The sequence below is a fragment of the Melopsittacus undulatus genome, chromosome 1 (genome assembly GCF_012275295.1).
Source record: "Melopsittacus undulatus isolate bMelUnd1 chromosome 1, bMelUnd1.mat.Z, whole genome shotgun sequence".
NCBI lineage: Eukaryota > Metazoa > Chordata > Aves > Psittaciformes > Psittaculidae > Melopsittacus > Melopsittacus undulatus.
In genome coordinates, this window is record NC_047527.1 from 20,949,686 (window position 1) to 20,972,118 (window position 22,433).

Sequence of the window (22,433 nt, forward strand, 5' to 3'; positions counted from 1 at the left end):
AACTAGCCTTCTGTTTTAATAGATATCTCAATGTTGGCTTAATCGAGGACAGCAAATTCCTCAAAAGTGCTTCTGGTTCATGATTATAGATTCTATTGTGGGAAGCTCTATACAGCTTAGATGCACAGCACTGGTATTTTCAGTTAGGAATCAGATTAGAAAAACTTCCAGAGGTTACAGTACTTCAAACAATAAATAAATAAATAAATAAAATAATAATAATAATAATTATAATAATAAAGCAAACATCTACTATTAGACTATCCAAAGCCATAACGTAGGCAGTAGTTCCAAGCTTCAAATGACTGACAAGAACAAAGAACTATCAAAAAAATCCCAGGCCAGCCTAGCATCCCAGGTTACTGCCACCTTCCCAATAATTGTTCTGTATCTTTTCTTCAGAATCACAAAGTTATAAACCTGGAAAATATTCATATGTAGGTTTGGTGGGTAAACATACTTGAACATTTCTGCACAAATAACTACATCTCTTAAAAGTATTTGACTGAAGCATTGCCTTTAAGACTTAATACACTGCTTCAGTTTAGACACAGGTATCTACAGTTATATGCAGTATGAGAAAGTGACACATTTGCACAGGTATGTTTATTTTCTCCTGTGTTTACAGTGCTTCAATTGTAATTTTAAACCATTCATAAAGCACAATTTCATACCAATTTTACATACATTACATCACAGTTCAACAACATTAACACAATTGTACCCGCTAAATCAAATTAACAAAATGGCCATGAACATTTACACTATTCTGTAAACATTTTTTATAAACAATGGTAAAGGGAATTAACACAGACCACCATGTGAAAGAGGAATGAGCTTTTCTTTCCTTAAATAAATCACTCTGTTTATAAATACTTCAATTCTCTCAATATACATTTACAGACATCATCAATTAAAAGCAGATTACATACTCTGTTCTTTAAAAAGAAAATGTCTATAGAGATGGACCACTGTGTGTTAAATTCACCTAACATAAGAAGCAAGCATATGATTAGCAGTGTTAAAAGTATTACTGTACTTCAACCTCACTTGTGTTTGTTTACACCAACACTGAGAAGATTGTCATGTTAGGGAACTTTTACTTGAATTCCAGCAAATTACAATCAATCTTGTAGTACACGTACGGGTAGTACTCCTGCTGACTGAGGTTTAAGCCTGGAATATCCATAGACGCCTGAAAATAAAGTTTTGAAATCAGTTATACTCTTACAATTCAGACTCCTACTCAGAAGTAGGTGAAACATTCATATGTTTTAGAAGCAAATAAGCTTAAATTTCCATGTTCAAGTGACTGTTTTAAGCAATGAATTTAAAAGTTTGACAGACAACTAACAATATTTTTCAAAGTGAAATAAAAGTGCTTTTTTCAAAAAATCTAAGTAGTTGTGTATCAATATTTCATCTCTATTCCTGTAGTAAACTCACCACCACTAAATGGAAGGAAAAGTATTGCAACTGTTTTAAATTCTTCTAAACTCAGACAGTTTAGGGAAAGAACAATACAAGGTGCTGAATGATCTATGAAGTTAAATGAAGCTCAGCATCTATAACTTCCACCTTAATTGTCTCACATCCCCTTTTTTTTCCAAAAAAGGCCCAGAAATTCTTTGGAAAAACATTATATATACATTAATATACATTAAATATAATGTTAAGAAAAAATATTTTTAATCTTTTAAAATTCAGCTAAACTTGTTGTGAGGTCTCTCTTTAGTCAATTTTTAACTATGAAAAGCACTGCTTTTCAATACAAAACAAATCAGCACACTAAGCCTTCCAGCAATGCAGTTTTAAACACAATGAGACCTCTACAGATGGAAATGATGACTCCATCTTGAGACCTATTCAGCCTCCTTCAGCAGAGAAGGATCAGAAACAGCAATAGAACCAATACTGATGCAATTTTTATTTCTTTTTAAAGGCCACTGTTAGCACAGACTGTGGACAATTTATGTATTCCTTCTGGGCTCAAAGAAAAAGAGATGAAAAGTGTCGAAGTTCATTAAGCCAGTTTCAGATCAAAGTTGACTTTGAATTCTCTGAGGACATGAATGTGTATGGAGAGTCTGTAAGATACCTTTCCACCAGTAGTAGGGAAAAATGCAGTAAGAAGAAATTACATGAGACTTTTATACCAGACAGCTCATCAAATGCATTGGTTGCAACATTAAACGCCATCTGTATTGCAAAAGTGTAAAGGAGAAGTGGCATTTTTATAAGAGAATTTTCTGTACTGAGAGACGATGCAGAGTATGGAGAGGTGGAGCTCTGTAGTAAAGTAAATAGAAATTTTCTGTTTAAACAGATTAAACCTAATACTGAAGGGGAGCAGCAGTTACAAAAATACTTACATCAATGATAGCTGCTGCACTGCTGTCAAGGTGCTTGTATAAGTCATACAAAACCTCCCTCAGTTTCTTCATTGTTTTCTTATTAGGCTGAAGCAGCATTGCCTGGAAATTAACTGGCAGACCATACCTGAGGAAATGAAAATGCTGAAATAAAGCCTTCCTTCAAAGAAGAATTTTATTTTATTTTGAGAATGAAACCTGTTGCTGAAGAGGAAATTCTGCTCATTTTCATTTTTGCAAGACCATTCTGTTCCTACAGTTCTTAAGGTATCAATAAAACAGAACTTTTCTTAAACTTTAAAATAACAAAACAGAAGCCTAAATGCTTTTAAAATCATTTTAAATCCTTGAGTCCTTAGCACAATTCTCAAAGTTACCTGAAGTCTTGAACTAATATTTGAACATGCCAATTAGGTGACTTGCAAGGCTTTGCTTATGTCACTAAATGAAGAATCTAATCTCTACTCAATCCTCTTTTCTAGATGTGTGGAAACATATGCCAATATACAAATCAAGTTCAGCTTTCTTGGAGTACTGTGTGCAGTTCTGGTGTCCTCAACATAAAAAAGACATGGAACTGTTGGAAGAAGTCCAGAGGACAAACACGAGGATGATCAGGGGACTGGAGCACCTCCATATGAAGACAGGCTGAGAAAGTTGGGGCTGTTCAGCCTGGAGAAGAGAAGGCTGCATGGAGACCTCATAGCAGCCTTCCAGTATTTGAAGTGGGCCTACAGGGTTGATGGTGAGGGACTACTCATTAGAGACTGTAGTGATAGGACAAGAGGTAACAGGTTAAAACTTAAACAGCAGGGGTTTACATAGGATATAAGGAAGAAATCCTTTACTGTTAGGGTGGTGAGGTACTGGAATGGGTTGCCCAGGGAGGTTGTGAATGCTTCATCCCTGACAGTGTTCAAGACCAGTTTGGATGAAGCCTTGGGTTATATGGTTTAGTGTGATGTGTCCCTGCCCGTGGCAGGGGGGTTGGAACTAGACGATCTTAAGGTCCTTTCCAATCCTAACTATTCTATGATTCTATGATTCTGTGATTCTTCCTTACTCAAGTTTGTCTTCAGATTTCGGCCCGTAATAGTTATGAAACAGACCAGAATGCAATTTAATGTGATTTCTTTTTCTTTTCTTCTCTGGTTGTCCTTTAGTAAGACCTTTATGATTAATCCTTTATGATAACTTATTAAAAAGGCTACAAAAAACCACCCTGTCTATTTTCTGACTAAAGCAGAAGTCCTTTCAACTCTAATAATCATTCAGGTCCTTCCTTCTACAGAACAAATAGAGCTCTTCTTAAGTCAACTTAGTAACTATATTTATGGATATGTATGAAATTAAAAAAAAAAAAAAAGTTTTGTAGTTAGGGTATTGAATGGTTTTATACTTAAAAAGTTTATACTACAAAACTCTTCAAAAGGCACATATTAAAGAAAAAGCATACATTTCAAAATGTCAAGCTATATTACTCAAAGCCCGAATGCTTTTATTCTGAACTATTGAATTTCCTATTTAAATAGAAGATACAGTAAGCTCTCTAAACAAGCAGGTCATAAAGCAGGCTAAGAATCAGCAGGAATGCCTTGCTGCAGCTTGCAGAGTACCTGTAATTCCTAAAGCCCCAGTGGAAAGAGGCAAGATACACAATTATCTACTCAAATATTCTACAACTATCAACAAGAGCTATTGCCATCAGCTATTTTTACTGCCCTATTTCTTGTTTCCTCCTTCGTGGAAAAGTGGCATTCACACCCAGTTTGTTAAACCCAAGCTAAATGTAAATTCTCACAAAGTCTAGCAAGAAACACTGTTCAGGTCTGCCTCATTACCTTAAAACAGATTCAACAAAAACTCGTAGTGCTTTCACATGAATCCATGCAATGAAAGCTTCACTGAAATTAACTTTCAGCCACCGAACCAGAGGCCCCTGTAAAAGGGAAGAGAAAAAAAATTATTATTCAAACTCCAGAAAAACATTAAACCCATTAATCATATTTGAGCAGACACTCAATATCTGTACCACGATAATAAAGACTTAAAGGCAGAGTTTCACTATGACATAATGGATCAAGGCTGTTTTGATACTACAAGAAATTTAATGAGACTTCCAGTGTCTTTTCAGTACACAATCTCAGCTGCCATGGGCTAACTATATTATGGACCATTTTAGTAATGTCTGATTATTTCATTCAAATACTTGTCCATTTTCAAACTTCACATATGATCAGCTGCAATATCAGCACTAGGTTCAACCACAGAGAGGAGCATTTGTGCTAGAGGAAATTCAATTACCCCTGAGCAGATTAGGTGGGTGGCAGTCTGACTACGTAATGTCATCTTAAGCAATACTTTCTCAGAATCACAAGTTCATGAAACTGTTATGTAGCAATAACAAGTCTCAGATGTCTCATGTTTCTGTAATGACTAGTTTACAGACTTACAAACTGCTTCTTCTTGTCAGTTGACAGTCTATTCATTTCTTCTTTATCTGCTTTCATCTCTTCTTCATTATACTGGAAGTCACGGACCATAAATCTGCATTTGGAAGTGAATAAAATCAAAAGTAGCTATCAGAGATCCTTCAAAGCATGAGAGACAGAACACACACAAAATAAGCCTTACTTATATTCTCTGGCTTTATGCTTGAAGTCATCCACTGCCTTCCTGAACAAGGTGACGTTACAAAGGTAACTATCTTGATCCTCAAAGAGTACACTACAAAGGAGAAAAGAAAAAAAGTGTCAGAATTAATAAAATTCAGGTCACTACAGATGTGATAGACAGTAGCTTAACTTGCACTTATTGCTACGAGGCAAGTACATAACTGTAGATAATCATACAGGATTAGTTCCCCATTTAAACACCTTATACAGAAAGTAACTGAAACTTTAGCAACTGCTCTTAATTACTCCCTTTGTAAAGATTAGCAGTTTCCTTTTCACATTCAGAGACTTCACCACTCAAACACTTCATACATGCCTGGATATTTGTTCAAGTTAAAATGATTTTACAGAAAAATGAACTAAAGCTTGTTTAATACTGAAAAGTTTGAACTACAGAATTCATAGAAATGCACGTCTTAAAGAAAAATTAAATTAAGATAGAAAAGCACAAAAATTAAAGACTTAGGTTAAGAAAAAGAGCATTTCTTAGGCTGTAAAGACAGTCCTTAGATTTGTTATTTTATGGCTCAAGACAATACTGCTTATTTTGAGCAGAGATTTAAACTGTCCCTCAATGCCATACTGTCTTTAATAAAAAGTTTAACAAGTCATCTCTTTTTAGGCTATCCCTAAGTTATGCTTTCCCAGTAATTAAATGAGAATCATTAGCAGATCTCCCACTAGGCTTAAGCTGATCCAATTCAAATGTGAATTTAGAAAGAGCAAGGTCAGATTTTATAACAAGCATAGAACTGGCAATATCCAATCTGCCTGATCAGAACCCCACTCTGTCAGTTAAAATTAACAACATATCAGTATTTTGTGCTACATGTTGACTCTATTTTCAATGTGGTTACAAGACTGCTGAAGTGGCTTAACAGTGCTACCAAGTCTTGGCCTCAAGTCTTGCCCATCACAGCCAGCAAGCACCAGCTTGGTACCAAGGACCTTTGTTAGCTCAAAAGACACAAGTTACTTTTCTTTGCACCAAGAAAACCAACCACATTTCCAGTTCTTCATTTTTTAGCAGCTTTCAAAGAGCATATGTAACTTGTTTCAAGTCCTCTGAATACAGGCATAAAGCTTACAGGCTAGCAGCTAGTATTTGTTGCTAAATGCCACCATGCACTACCAGCTTGAAGCTCAGTGTACCTGATCTGAACTAGATTAACTTTTCAGTTCTTTTACTCTTGCCACATAAGTTAGTTTGGTAAATTTTTTAACCCTGGAGTTCCTTTGATTTTTAACTTTACTACAACACAATAAGCTTGATCAGCTAAAGCCACAAAGCTAGACATTTTGTCAAGTTTTTGACTAATTTTAAAAATTACAAGTCACTATAGTTAAAGATCATCTGTAAAATAGAGCACATGCAAATACGAGATTTAGCTTTTAACTACTTACTTGCTGGAACGTGGTACAACCATCTCTGCTAGTGTTTCATATTGCTTAACCCAGTCATTATAATTTGACCTACAGAATACACAGGTTATAATTACATTTTTAGTACTGTAGTTAAGAAATCTTCGATTAATGCATCAATTAAAAAAATTGAAAGATTTGATGATTAAATGTTTTCAACACAGGTGTAAGGTTGTCAGAAATACACAAGATGTAAGGGACAGTCTTCCTCATGCTGTTTTTAAGATCACTGCTAAATAAACTGTAATGTCCTTTTCAGCCCTAACTATTCTGTGATAGCAAAAGTAACACATTTTATCTTCAGTCTTCATATAAGTCTGTAAGTGTAAAATTTCTGAAATTAGAGAACTATTAAATCAGTCATCACTGAGTACAGATCCCAGGGGAGCAAACAAACTTAGCAGTCAAGGTTTATCAGAAGTTCCTTATGCAAGTTCCTAATAGGAATACTTTTTCCACAATTACAAACGGGCTCCCCAGAGTCCTGCACTTGCCTGAAGGACTGAGAATTTTCAAAGTGCTGCCTTTCTGTAGTTGGTGGTGAAGGGGTTTCACCCTTTGAACACCAAAGCCAAGTCAAAGGCAGAAGAGAGAACAATCAAGATATACTAATCACTTGTTTTCTTCTAAAGCCACTGCAAAACTGGTTTACCTTCACCAGCGTTTTACTGGGGACAGAGACTACTGCTTCACGTGACTAACATGAAGCTATCTTTACAAATTAGAAGCTCCCTTTGTTCCCAGCTCCAGAATGACAGTCTAGGGCCATTTTCTCATTTTACAAGAGTTTTACGGATATCTTTACTGCCACTTCCCTTGGTCAGGGTAAAAGGTGGAGCTTTTGTTGTTTAAACATTTCAGACAGGAACAACCTGTTCCCCCCAGCAAATCTCTGACATTATGTAAGCAGTGTTACACTGGCAGAGACAAAGCAATGCTCCGCAATCTGAAAAAAATTGTAGAGCAAAATAGCGAAGAGTTCACTTTGCTCACTAAGTGGTGAAAGCCCATAATCCTAACCAGGATAATTCCATTCATTAAGCTTTCTAATATAAAAGAAGTCACATTTTCACTCAGTATTTTCACAAGGTTACCTTCTGCAATATCACTAGTCACAGCTAATATTAGCTAAGAGACATAAATCTGATCTCCACTTTCTTAAAGAAATTCAGTAGCACTCAGCATTCCTTATGATGAGTTCTCACGTAGAGTGGAATGCAGGTAAGCAGGCTCCTTTGCCTCTATTAAGCATCCAGACATTTGTGTTCATTCATCCAGGACAACCCTAAACAAATTCAGATGTCCTTTCTTACAGTACTAAAGGGCTGTGGGATATATTATTTGACTTAAATTTCTTATTTTATTGTGCTTTTCAGACAAACAATAAACTTACTTCGGTACAATCACTAATAACGTGACCAAATATTCTGAATCGAGTACAAAGTCCTCTTTCTTTACAATATCAGCAAGACTTCTGGTTAGCAAGCTTCCCCTACAGAGAAACAAACACAGGGTAAATACATGTTTAAGAACTGAATTTGTCTGGACAAATTCCCAGTGCTTGATGGCATGACATTTTCAAAACCATATTTTACCTAAGCATTCACTATTAGCAGAGCAAATAAAATGTCTCCTTATATGTATTTTATATCTTACTGTCTAAAGTCACTGAAAGTTTTTACTAGTAGCTCCACTGCTGTGGATGATTTCCATATGCCAAACAACTCACACACTTAAGAAGACAAGTTATCTTTTAAGAACGTAGTTTAAAAACAGTAGAATCATTAAAACCATTATTTATGAAGTGTAGTATATAGACCCTCAAAATTACAACTAACCCAGTACAGACCTATATACAGAACCTGAATAAAAATGTAAAGCAGTATATTGCCTCATATTCACAAAAGACTAAGAACATACACAGATTTAATGGGGCTTAACTGACAAATTACCATGCCTCAATGCAGAATTTATGACTCACTCATAAAATGGCTGTCATTAGCATGACCCATGGTTCCGAATCAGGCAGCAGGCTTGTACCATTAACTGCAATGGTAGGGTTGGGTCAAATTAATCAACCATATTTACCCAGAAGTACTGCTGTACCTCAACTGTATTCCAGATAATTACCACATGTACACGACAAGAGTGCATGCAGTCCTTGTTTAATTTATTATCTTCATGTACACAACAGCTGTCACTGTGCTGGTTAATTCTGAGGGTAGAAATACAGTAATATTGATATGCTTAAAGCACAAAATGGAGGGGACAGACTTCCTTGTTTAGACAGACACCCAAGTAGCAGTGCTACGCATCAGTTTAACAGCAAGCTTCTTTCAAAAGCTCCAGCAATTTACACTATTTATATATGCTTTTGTGTATTTCAGAATTGCCTATCAATTGCAAGTGAGCTATTACCAGCAAGTCAGCTGGTAATATATGTGCTTTTATGACAGCACCTATTTAAGATTGATAAACAATCTCAAAAATACATTAAGCTTAGAACCTGTACTTCACACAGGATAAAGTTTTCATGGTTAGATAACTTTCCTGGGCTACATTAGCAAAAAAACCCAATGACTTACGCATTCTTTCTTTCCAAATTCTGAAGGTTCCCTTTCAGATTATTGTAGGCTGAGGCTCTTGCTTTTAGATCATTGTCAATCTGGTTTACTCCCTTAAAGATAAAGAGAAAAGGAACAGTGTTTAAAGAACCGGAATATTTTAGAAATTATTTCTTAATTTCAAATCTTAGATCTGCCAACAAGGACTTAATAAAAAAAAAACCCACACAGGTTAAAATGTTTGTTTCTCTAATGCTTGAAAAAATTCACTCAAAACTCAGAAACCTCTATGGTAGAATTCCTTTAAAGGAAAATCAGCCAATAATAAAAGTTACACATCCTCTTCAGCACCAGCTGGACATGGTACCACAACCCAACTGATCATTACTGCATCACCTTCAGGCTGACACCCTTCATTCAGCTGTCAGTAGAGATCAACTGAAATTTACATTTCTACTGCAATACCAGTACACTTGTGAACACTGGGTACCATTTCCTCCAGCTGTTACGTTACTTCTCATTATATTCTTCCCTCATTGGTTTCAGTCACAAGAACGAAGGTACAGTTTTATGAGTAGTAAATCCAAAAATTAAGTAAGCCAAACCATTATCTACAACTTAAGAGGAAACTGTTGTACTGTATTTGCCTATTGCAGTTGCACCTTTTAAGGTGAGCAGGCTTGGGCACTGAAAGACAGAATATTAACTGAATGCATCATCTGCCCAATTCTAAATGGCTGTTATTATTTACAGTTCTAAGTACTGTTATTTTATGTCTTTTTTTCCCCCAGAACTATTTCCCGTGGTATGTTTGCAAATGTAAACACAAATTGTATCACCATCTCCCTTCACACGGTCATCTTTTATGCTGCTGTTTTACATTGGCACTGACTTACGAATATAAAGAAGAAACTGTTTTATAGAGGCTTTCTTCAATTAGTGAAAATGTGTGTATTGTGGAATGTCTGAAGTTACACAGGGCCAGTGACAGGGTAGGCAGACAGACAGTATTTCAGACTTGAATCTACCTTATTTCAGATAAATGTATCTGTCTAATCAACTAGAGGCAGCATTCTACATTTAATGTCACTGGCAGCCTACAATCATCTTTAAAACTTTCATATCAAAGCTCCAACTATTTTACTGATTAGACTCAGATTCTCACATTCAGCTTGCCACTGCTGTTCTAGCAGGCCATTCTTCTCAAATCCACCCTCCAGCATGACTGCCAAAAATAATTCATTCCCAGCTAGGTAACTTGGCAGCAAGTGAAATAACAAATTAAGCAATTAGTAGGTTTTCAGCTTCCAATCATGCTCTCTGTATAAAGAGTACTTTACATTCAATATACACCATAACAGCTGGATAACTGAAAGAACAAGGTACAGTAGTGGTTTGGCATTGTAATGCTGCTTGTTCCCTTCTTCAGTGCTTCGTCACTATGGTATGAAGAACAAGCATATAAAGATTCCCAGGGACAAGTATCTGAACACAGTCAAGGGACTCTACCTTTATTTGGACTTTGACCACTGACAAGAACATTATGTTTTGTATACAACACTTCAGCTTGGCGATCCAGATTATGATTTTGTTTCCACAAAATAAATATAAGTTAAGTCACTTCATTATACAGTGACCTTGTTTACAGTAACACACAAGCTCACTTGTCTGCAGCAGGAGAAAGTCATTAAAAACCTGAACATTCTGGCAGTTTCATTTGGCAACATGTTAACAGCTTGCACGTTTAAAAGATACAGCCAAGCTTTAGGCAAAATACTCCGAACATAAGACAACTTACTTTTAAACAGATGAGTATTTATTTGAATTCTTTGACTGATGCAAGCTCTAGCAAAGCACGTGGAGCATTTCAAGCATCACAAAGCACACATCTTCATGGAACACTTTTATATCACAAGAAAAAGCACTAAAGCTTTTTTAAAAATTTTTGTACTACTAGAAGACAATATTAGAAGAAAAATTAATCAGAAACTATTAAGCTATTAACCAGTGTGTTTGGAGTCTTCTTAAGCTATTAACTAGTGCATTTCGACTGCAGATGGACAACCCTTCCCTCTGCATTTTCCAAGGATCAAAACTTTCAACAACACTCTAGCTATGCAAAGTTTAACAAAAAAATTAAAACAAACCCCATTGATATTAAACACTGCCTTTACAAATCAGTTCAATTCATTGGTTCCCAATTGTAAAGACTTTAATTGCCCTCAGTCGTAAAGTCAGTAACCTTTTCAAAGATAACTGCATAGACAAAAGCCTGTTACTGCCGCACTGACTGCAGTTTATTGTAAACAAGAACCAGTTTTGCTTCCTATTCAGATGTTAGAGAATGCAGAACTGCAAACCTCATTTTCACAGAAGAGCTCTTGAAAATACATTTGTGTAAAACCAACAAATGATGCAACAATAAAAACTTCCTTCTGGTAGTAGAATTGGTGGATAACTCAGAAAAGTCATTGCAAAATGAGGCAGATTCATGATATTGATAAAGTAAGCATCAATCTAACATAGTGGGCCTATTTCTACATGTTGTTTATAGAACAAATTACCTTACCTTTGCAATGATTTCTGAAATATTCTTCAAGGATTGCTTGATCGGGTATTTGGCCATATCCCACTGGAACCTTGTTATATAGGTGACCAAGTCAACTAAAATTTTAAAGAATAAATTTAAGATAGACAGTAAAAAGACTGATGTATTATATTCTATATAGGACTGCTGTAACAGAAGTGTACTGTAACAGACTGTTTGTGGACCTTCACATGTATGGACCCTGTTGCTTAAGAAATTGAACATAACTTGCAACTTCATTGTTTATCTGTGACCTCTGCCTTCAGACCTTGTTTCTTCCACCTCTGTAGACCCTAAATGATATTTACTACTAAGTCAATGATGTCTGGAGAAGTACAGACAAGATCACCTAGTTTTTGCTTTGTGGGAAAAATGGGTGAGAGAAAGAAGGGCTACAACAGAAAGAAAAAAAGTGGTAAACATTATTTATGTTCCACCAGAGACCAGTGATGACAAAACACAGCCCTAAAGGATCAAAAGGCTTCTGTAAGAGAGTATTTAACATGTAGCTTTAATTTCTTGCCATTCTGGATCCTACAGTTTATCTCAGGGCAAGTGACTCAAGGAAAAACACACTTCCATGTCTAAACTAGGCTTTCAGAATGTCATATAAAGAAACAGCATTCAGTATGTTTCAGGATCACTGCCTTCCCCCTAGACTTTCAGGATGCACATATCACGGTTAACACTTTACCTCCATTAGCCAGAAGATTCTCCTGAACTTTATCTTTACTGTCCTCTAGAACATCAGCCATATACTGGGCCACTTTCTTTACAACACTGAAAAATGAAAGATAAAGATAGGAAAAAGAAGAATGAAAAATTTGATATTTTGAGAAATACCATTTATGAAACTGATCTGAAATTGGATACAAAAATAGAATTGATTGCTTTACATATAAGCTTTCCAAGAGCACAAACTGGGCTCCGTATCTGAAGGCAAGCAACTTATCAAATACATGCCAGAACTTTATTTAAATCCTTCTATAGTGTTGCTACTTATCAGTTCTCAACAAGGTGAGGCTACTTCCCTTGCTTCCAGGTAACAGGGAGTTGATAACTTCACATCTTATCTCCCTAGATTCCAATATCTTTTTGAAGTCTGCGCTACTTTCAAAATCTTAACCCCTTTCTAAAAAATGGACAGCAAGATAGAAATCATCAATAATACAAATTAAACACAAGGCAACCATGACAATGAAACACCAAAGACAACCAAAGAGCTATGGGAAAACCTCAGCCCTAAGCCCCATGAGATTCAACACTCAAGACCTGTTTTTTTCACAAGGAAAGTTATGTATAATACCACTCACATGTGTCATGCCAAATAGTTTTTTATTTAAAAGCAACTATTTAATACTTCTCTCCTTGAAGGAGAAGATGGCTCCACAATTCTATTATGCGAAATTTTATTACATTTGCTCAAAATGACTTTCAAAGGACCATAACTTTTTCAAATTGAACAGGTTTTACATTTTAATATTAATGCTGTTTAATCATATCTGTGGACTAGGAAACAATGTGGTTACCTTCTCAAGTCTGTAAATAGTACTCTAACTTACTAAAAGAACAGTTTTTACTCATTTCATCACTTTCTCCAGCTGTCAGACTCAATTTTTACCAGTTATCCAGGACCCAGCAGCACTTAGCACTACTACAGGGAGAACCATCCTCCATCAACACATAATGTTCCACTATTCCACAAGAAGTTCAGGTTTATTTTTCCCCCCAAGTACAGATACAAGGAAAACCAGCAGCTCAGCTTTCTGAAATCTTAGTTTATTGACTGACTTCAGAGGACCACTATGAAACAAAAAAAAAGCTAGAAATAATCTGGGTATTATTAAGCCTCAGGAAACCATTAAATTATTATTCTAATATTTTACATGCTAGTAAAAAAAAAGAAATCTGTTACCTTTCCACAAATGCATCCAATTTAGCCAGCTCATCTGACAAACCAACCAAAACATCCAGTGTGCCAACCTAGAAGATCAAAATGCATTAGCAATTGTATATAAACATAAAAAAGATAGAAGCAAATAACAATAAAAGCTAAGCCTCCTGAACAGGTAGCTTTGCAGAGCTACATGAAATGCTGTACTTCAGGATTTCAGGCTTGTGGATTTAACAAAGTCACGCTGCGTTTCATTTGCTCAAAATACCCCTAAAGCATCAGAGAATCAGATCTAACTCAGTCTAGTTTGGTACAGTCTCAGTCTTGCATGCCAGCAATCCAAAACACCTTAAATCAACTTTTATATTATGAGTTGGCTGCATCTCCCACAAGTCTTTGTGAGAAATTAATAAAGCATTTGACTACTACTTTAGATCGAATCTGAAATTTCTGTGATCAGTTATCTCAGTGCTGGAGGCCACTAGAATACTGAAAACATTGAATATACAAGAAAACTGCAACATTCAGACTGTTGGCATATCAAGTAATGGAATACCTAGCTTGTCTAGGAGCTTTCACTCTTTCTTCACTTCTCCTCCAGAAAACACTTTATTCCCTAATTTCATGTAATAATTCAGAGCAATCCATATACCAGCCTACAGCCAGGGATGCTGCTTAGCATTTTAGACTCTGTATGGCTCAAGCATGGAAATTATAGCACAGTAAGATATCCTGTTTAGCTCTTTTATAAGCAAGTCTCAGATGGGTCTAGAGATATCAGAAAATATAAAAACAATACAGCTATGCTTAAGTTAAAAGGCCAAAGGTTGATTATATTAAATAGTTCATATAAGTGTTTCTTTGGTTCTCTCTTCAAATATTTACGTCTTTGCTCATTCTGTCCAACGAAAGTAGGAGGTACCTCCAAAAAGACAATTTGTTAATATTTTAGCTACTAGTTTATATTTCATGCTGAAATACTATTAGGCATAAATTAATCTTCTGTCTAGTTAGGATGCTATTAACATTATTTTTAGTCTAGCAACCTTGTTCTAGTCCTAGTCAACAAGTTGAGACCACTCAACTTTACATTATTCCTGTTCTCTTTAGCCTTGAAGAAAAAAGGGGCAGAATTACTTAATATCACAACCAAATCACTTTCCATGCCCCACCTTCTGAGCTACATGCAGAATAAAGAAGCTACTGTTTTGAATAATCACAAGCTACAGGACAAGTCTTTAAGCAATAAGGCTGCTGTTGAATGGAAACTAAATCACTGTTTCAGTGAGTTTTAACTAAGGAGTTTAACTCTTTAAGCAGTTTTCTTAGGTCCACAGAAGCCAGACTATTTCCCATTGTAGATGAAGTATACTCAGCTGCTGCCCCTTATAGGGAGTAGAAACAAATCCAATCATTTATAACCGTAATAGGCCACATCAGTTTTCAGTGATAACTCTTCTAAATGCTGTAAGCACCCTACAGTTGGAAAGCCATCTTGACTCATGTGCAAGGATCTCCTGGGAAGAGACAGATATTTGTTGTAATCCCCCTTCTTACCTCTACTCTTGTATCTCTTGAAATAACCCAGGACAATCTAAACATGAATATAAGTTACAGCAGTTAGAAGATCCTCTTCAAAGTTACACTGAACCACTTTGTGTCTTGAGATCATTCCTTAGCAGAGACAGGAACAAGGCATCGTGCCACCTGAACTTGACCCATTCTCCAGACAGAGACTCTTTATTTTGATAGGCTTTGATGAGCTTTCGCTTTCTCTCAGTTAAACTGAGCTCACAAATTTTCTTGTTCAAGAAATATTTGGGTGTTGGGATACACCTTAATGAATACACTGGCTCATAACTTTTCCATACTCTGAAAACTGAATTGTATTAAACCAAGAGAAACTGCTTTCAGATTCTGTTTCTCTTCACTTCTCAGAATATTAGTTCAAACAGTTTTCTTCCTATTTTCAATAACATACATCCTCAGCTGGAGATAACCACTACTCAAGAACGTTACCTCTGTACAGTGAAAAGGTAGCAGCAGTTTGACCAACCCCTGTATTTTAAATCAAGTCTTTTCACTGCTTCTCAGCCAGAAAAGGGGTCAATTCAAAAGTAAGAATGAAACAAAAACAAACAAACAAAAAAAAACAGCACAGGAAACTATTATATGAATACTGAGAAGTCTCCATTTTAATTCTCATTTTCTTCTCCAGCTAACTGCTAGCAGCATGAGGTCAAGACTACTATTGCTGGAAAAACTGCTGTATTTCTGAAAGAACACAGCTTGTTGAATCCTTAAAACTTTCAGAGGGAGGTTTTAATTTAGAATTTCAGAAAAAATATAGATGTCTGAATTATTTTTTAGATCCACACATAATCGTCAAAAGAAGTCAACTGTTCTCTCTAATCTGCAAGTATTCCTCATCTACAGTTTAAGTCCAAAGAAACAAAGATGGTGCAAAACAATCATGTGACATGAGGCTTACATACCTTCAAGTCTGGAATATTGAACTTCGAATTAGTAGAAAGATTGTTACTTTTTGTAGTTGCTGCGTGCAGTTTCTCCCATGTCTGTTGACAGGTTTTTTCCCCAGGAGCAGAAATCAGCCAGAACTCAGTCATTTTTGTGTCTTTATCTTGATGCTTTCTGCTTCTGAAGATGGAGGCAAGATGCTAGCTAGTAGAAGGGAAGTGAGGGAGGAAGAAAGAATATCTGCCATTAGTTCCGGATTTAAAGCTTTGCCTGAAGAAAAACATCTCAGTCCATGTTATTAAAAGTGTAGTTCCAGTCACCCTAAGAGATTTTACCAAAAGCATCACATGGTTCTAAATACATTTTTTCCTATCCTCCAAATCACATTTGCACAGTTGGAAAATCACTACTCACCCTGCAAGTTAAAGCAGGCTGACTTTGCAACATCAGCATCTTTCAACTGCAATTCCACAGAAAAGATTATAAGCAAACAATCTAACTGAAAATAAAGCAAATAAAACTGGACCCAAATCGATTTTTCACAGCTTTATTTTCCAGCACCTCCACAACATACAACTTTTTCTGAACACGTAAGAGAAAATGAAATTAAAAAATTCAATTCTGGTGTAAAAGCTTTTCTGATCACTTTCCAGATTAGGACAGTGAGTAAATGCATTCAAAAAATACTTAAATGCAACAAATTTTAGTTTCTTCTTCCATACAAAGAAAGTTCTCCTGGCAGTTACAAAATTTAACAAAAAGGAGGACACTTTCTAGTCTTGGTATCTCTGTTGTTATTGCAGACCTTCAATATTGCATACACTGGCATCAGTCAAGAGAGGATCAGTACTAAATACAAATCATGTTGAGCTACTTCGCAAATGAGCTGAAGAAGTTTAGAATAAATACATTATTCTGTTATTTAGAAACAGCACAAGCTGCTTAAGTGTTACTGGACATTTTTAATGAAGAAGAACAAAATCAAATAGTACCCTGACAGAATCTAAATACATAATGTTGATATTTGATATATCTTCTGTATAGTGTGAAAGAGTAGAAATTGACCTGCATTTCATAATGAGTGGACTGCAGCACTTTTTTTTGAGAAAGAGAATAATATATTGTATTTGTAAGACTTGGGACACACTAGCAAACTTTGCCCAAAACAATACTCATAGGTCTTTCATCTGTGTAATCATTCCAGAGTCAACAAGTTATCAAGGGTGTTGAAGTCAGAGATGAGCTAAAGAAAGGCCTGATAGCCAATTATTTTTTTCAGCTACACAGGAAGCCTAAACTGAAGAAAGTTTGCCAAACATTAAATTAGTATCATGAAGCACACCTTGGAATGGACATAACAGATAACCTCCATCTACTAGGGGGCCTTGTTTATAGTGAGAGATGATGACACCTAGTTATCAAGGCTCTTGATGCCTAGACATCCAACACTGCAGTACTATAGCAGTGCTATAATTCTAAATGCAGACAATGCCAAGGCAGGTACGGATATCTGAGATATCAGAGTATTACACGACCAGAGACATGTTCCACTTTACACAAGCTTGTCCAGCCTGACCCAGTGCAGTTCTGGGCACTCTCCTGTGCTGGGGCCACACACCTGCAGAGCTGGTTCTATTCAACAGCAGAAAATCAAGAGCCTGGAAATTATCTGTGCTCTTCTCACTGGCATTACTCTCTCTTCCCCCCTAACAAGTTCCCAAAGCAGGCTGGAAAGATGAGGATAAAGTTTTTCTTTGCTTCTGGAAATAGTACAGGAGAGAAAAGGAGTCCATTGCCCCCTCATGTTCAAAAGGGCTGTAACAATCCTTGGTCAGACTGTACTGGAGTTTGATATCAGAAGGTATAATGGAAAATTAAAGCAATATCAGTCATTGCCATGTTACAGGGCTTCTTTGCTTAGCACCAACTGGATTACCTCACATAGCAGGTCTCCACAGGAGATCTAAGTATCAACGATTTGGAATGAGATAAAATTTCCTCTTATTCAGACTACTTCGATGCATTACCTGCCTTAACATACGACAAACTCAGCGAATCCATTACACATTATGTTTTCCTACACTTCACAGAACTCTGGCTCCATAAAAGAAACAGTCAAGTTTACAGTAAACTTCACACATGCAGGGAGACACCCTTACAGCTGACACAAACACTCTGAAGTGTTTAAGCTTTAAACTGTTTTTTGTTTTGATTTGACTAGACTGGGACTGGAAAAGGCTTTGGAATAAATATTGAAAAACTAAACTAGGTTAGTTGGTGGCAGCAACAGTGTGCAAACATCCAAGTAAAAGACAGAAAAGATAATGTAGAAATCTAGAATCCTATTCAGTAAGACATGGAAAATGACATTGTCCTATTTTCCACTAAAACATACAGCCCCTAAAGAACATGTATAAAGTTTCCAGATATTGTATTAGCTAAGGAAACAGTTACATGTTTGCAATGACACAGTCTCATTCCCTGCACTACAGATTGGAAAAATCAGTTCACCATTAAAAATCTAAACATCTTTTCCTAGGGGAAAAAATATTAAACCTTTAACAGATCCACTGCAAAGAACAACTGCTTTCAGTAAGTAAAGTTCTCCAATCTTTTAGTGCTAGTTTTCAAAGACCAACTGTCCAACCTTTATATGATGACTGCAAGTCTTCCATAAACAAGCCTAAAGTTACAAACACCTGACAGGCTTGTAGCAAATATTTTTCATGCTTAAAACCCAATGAACTAGAGCACTTCATGATTCCTTAATACCAGTAATGTTAATCAAGCTAACATTTTCAAGGTGGTGTTTCTTCCTTAAACATTGTCCATTCACTATCCTACCACACTGTGATATTAAGAGAATAGAAACTATGGTCCTAGTTCTGCAGAACATGGGTAAAACCACATTAAGGAGAAAAAACATTAAGAAGCAAAACAGCTTCTGAGATGCCACTGTAAACATCTTCTGACCAACTTCAGTAAAAATTGTTTGCTATACAACTGGGAGGGAGAGGGGGATTTTCTTAGGAAAATGAGAAACAAAGTTTATACAAAAATCTCTCTACAGACCATGCTGAACCACAGTACAGGACTTGAACAGGTTCTGGAATTCCAACTTTGTATACTGCACTGAGCTGGCTACCTTGATACTTAAGAGTTCCACAGGTCATAACATTACTATTTTAATACTGAATAACCAAACCACCCACATCTCAAAAAAACCTCTCAAAACCCCACAAAACAAATTTAACCCTGTAAGACCAGCAGTGCTTTGACCCATCTTTATCTTGTTCAGTACTCATGAAGAATGCAAGTCCTCATTTATAAGGGCTTAATAACAGAAAACCATTAAAACAAACTTTTCTCATTTTAGATTCCACAACTGGGCAGCATCCCAAAGTCTCCCTTGACACTTCCTCATAAGCACACTCACAACATAAAACTTGGAAGCACAAGTCTTCCATGTGCTGTTACAAAGAGATTTAAATAACATAAGCATATTGCCAAGATGTTGGGCTGATCAAATATCACAAATTGCATTATCTCTTCCTTGAGAACATGCAAGAACTCATCTATAAAATGGTTGAAATATTTCTTTTTTTGAAGCTTCCATCTGGAGTAGCTGTTTTTGAAGCCTAACTAATGTCAAAATAAGTGTCATATATTATCAAAAATTTATTTCACAGATTATTCATCATTTATACTGCTTAATTTCTACATTATTAGCAAAAATGGATCACTAAAGAAAAAAAAAATCTTTCACGCAGTATACTATATTATAACCTAAGCAATAAAATCAGTGACCAGCTGTTTCAGCATGGTATCTGGTAGGACATACAGTGAACAGTCAAAAGAGAATTTCAGCAAAGACACTTTGCACATTTTTCCAAAACAACGGCTCTGGGGGAAGGACAATTGTTTCCTCTTTCAAAATTAGCTGAACAGTAAAGCTCAATTTACTAATGTGATTTAGAAGTCTCCCAATATCCAGAATGAAGTCCCCAAGATATTATTTCTTCAAGCCCACTCTCAGAAATCACTTCTGACACCGGGTGCTTGGACATCACGTTCATAAACAGAAACGGCTACAGTGAGGAAGCACCCGTGCGATTTCACAACGGGGAGTTCACAGGCCCCGTGCAGAGACAAGCGAGCTGGTACCCGGGCTGGGGGCGCAGGCCCCAACCCCACGGAGCCACTGAGCCGGATCACCGGGATTAGACAGCGCTTCCCATCACCCGGGCCGGCAAGCAGCTGCCCCGGCACAGGCTCCTCGGACCGCGCTTCACTTCGTCCTCCTACAAATGAGCCCCACAACGGTACCTCAGTCCCGGCGCGGGAACCCGGCAGGGCAGCCCCGACCCCCAGCAGCCCCTGGGCGGCTCCGAGGCCTGTCAAGACCCCCTGAGAGAGGCAGCGGGCGCACCTCCGCGATACCTTGAGTCCAGGCCCAGCGCGGGCCGCCGCCGGCGGAGGCCGGAACGCTGCGAGAGCCGCTCGGGGCGCGGCGCTGCCTGGCCCAGCCACTCCTCCCTCCCCTCTCCGCCCCCCGGGCGCGGGCCCTAGCCGCAGCTCCCAACGGCCTTTACCGGTCACTTCTCCATCCCCCGCCGGCAGCCGCGGCCCCCTGCACACCGGCCAACGGATCACGTGAAGCACCAGGTCAGCTGACGCCGCCGCAGCGTGGATCACGAGACGTCGGGGCGGGGGAGGGTGTGTGACGCAGTGACTGAGAGGCTCGCTCGGGGCCCTGTGTTCGCACGGGTTCGAGACCCGGCCGGGCTGGGCCGTCACCGTTCGCCTCTCGGCACGGCCCGGCCGGAGCTCCCGCGGGGCTCCACCGCCGTCATGGACACCGCCAGCTTCTGCGGGACACCCACTCGATCCTGTTGTGAGCGCCTCGGGCCGGCGGGCAGCAACTGCCTCAGCGCCTGGTCAGCACTGGCCGCCTCAGGGCCCGGCGGGCTCCTGCGACTCCCTGATACATCTCATGTTGATAGGGAATTTGTGGTGCATACGGATCAGAGGGGCCTCGTTCACCGCGAGGAAGCAGATGTTGTTAAGGAGCTTTATACGATTTTGCCCTCAGGGCAGAGAAGAACGGTAGGGGTTGAAAACGTGTGTATGTTCTCACTGCGGTTGGCTGGTTTTCCTCGAGTCGGCTCTGAGAAAACAGTGTTGGCGAATGCAGTGGTAGTTCAGTGGTCAGAGCTACCTCGGTGTGTGTACCTAACTGCTGTACTGCTAGCTATCTGCAGTGAAGGGCTTGGGAGCGAAGACTGTACATGCAGGTGAAGAGTGGGAAAAGATGGAGCTGGAAAAAAACTCACAATTTTACTTTGGCATCAAACCGTGTTTTTCTCACTGAGCACAGTAACTGCTAAGTGAAAAATAGCATGTTATAAATTATTAGTAGCGGAATTTCTGAATTCCATTTATTGTGTGAAATTGCTTATCATCTTAATTCACAGCATTTTCTGGAGCAAGCAGGAACCATACACGAAAAGAGGCCTATTTCTGTTTGCTGGTATTGGTAAACCCAGCAATTTATTCTTATTTTTCTTCTTTTTTTTTTTTTCAAGTAGGCAGGAGTTGGAGCCATCCTACAGCCATGGGTGACTACTGGGGAACTGCAGCACAGAGGAGGCAGAATGCGTTCACAGATACCACAGAGGTGATTTCACATAGCTCCAGCCCAGCACATGATGTGGCTTCATGTCTCCGGAAGCAGCTCTAGGCCTCTGCTCCAGTGCTCTTCTCCCCCTTAAGTACTTACAGCTCCAGCAGCTTCAAACTATGTCGTCTAGTTCAAAGTGTGAATGTTGTCAACCAGCCCATAGTGTGGCAGGTCAGTCTTCCTTCAGCCATTTATGTTCTTCAACCACCAGAGGCTTCTGAGAATGTTTGTTCGGCTGAACTGCCCACATCAACTTATAATACTCTTGAGGTGCTTCTACTTTTACCATTTTGTTAGATGCTTCTCATATCAGTACAAAAACACATCCTCCAAAATAACTTAGTAAAACAGAAGCTTGGCTGCCTTAAAGGTGGGCAGACTTATTTTTAAATACCCACATGACAAATTCCAGCAAGAACAATTTCTCAGTGGCTGAATTATTAACAGTTTTCAGTGCAAATTCTTATAAAATTGCACCATAGGTATATATTGTCATTATTATTGCAAGCCATTTCCTCAAAATGTGGCAATATATGCCAGCACTAAATAGCAAATGCAACTCATTATCGGTGTTATTTTTGAAACAGGATTTTTTTTTGAGTGATCCATAGCTCCAAGCTATCAGATGGAAACTTGGCATTAACCTCTATAAAGTAGTTAGTAAATGATACTATAAAATCAGTATTTAGCAGAAGAATAGCCAGCATTTCTAACCTGCACAGTGACAGCATGCTTATAAAACCATAGGAGGGGATTTTGAG

At 37.9% G+C, this 22,433-nt stretch overlaps 1 protein-coding gene across 4 annotated transcripts; it reads right to left on the minus strand.

The window, feature by feature from the left end:
* Window positions 1-584: 584 nt before the first annotated feature.
* Window positions 585-20,701, minus strand: ATP6V1C1 (ATPase H+ transporting V1 subunit C1). Of its 4 annotated transcripts, none has more exons than XM_031050501.2 (13): window positions 20,585-20,701; window positions 16,010-16,196; window positions 13,536-13,603; window positions 12,315-12,400; window positions 11,603-11,697; window positions 9,055-9,146; window positions 7,863-7,961; window positions 6,452-6,520; window positions 5,007-5,099; window positions 4,826-4,919; window positions 4,214-4,311; window positions 2,373-2,499; window positions 585-1,195 (listed from the first exon to the last, which is right to left on the minus strand). In XM_031050501.2, exons 2-13 carry the CDS (start codon window positions 16,139-16,141, stop codon window positions 1,100-1,102), a joined length of 1,149 nt encoding a protein of 382 aa, XP_030906361.1. In that variant the 5' UTR covers window positions 16,142-16,196; window positions 20,585-20,701; the 3' UTR covers window positions 585-1,099. The 4 variants fall into 4 exon arrangements, with proteins under 4 accessions (XP_030906361.1, XP_030906362.1, XP_030906363.1 ...); XM_031050502.2 differs by having other exon boundaries at window positions 16,010-16,192; window positions 20,585-20,653; XM_031050503.2 differs by lacking the exon at window positions 20,585-20,701 and adding an exon at window positions 20,433-20,524.
* Window positions 20,702-22,433: the final 1,732 nt, after the last annotated feature.

Excerpts from the sequence above, each read along its gene's own strand:
- ATP6V1C1 (XM_031050501.2), bottom strand. The coding sequence starts at position 16,141 with ATGACTGAGTTCTGGCTGATTTCTGCTCCTGGGGAAAAAACCTGTCAA. Across the intron at positions 6,521-7,862 it reads TTATTAGTGATTGTACCGAA|GTCAAATTATAATGACTGGG; the intron begins GTAAGTTTATTG and ends TGTATTCTGTAG. Across the intron at positions 2,500-4,213 it reads TTTGTTGAATCTGTTTTAAG|GTATGGTCTGCCAGTTAATT; the intron begins GTAATGAGGCAG and ends TCATTTCCTCAG.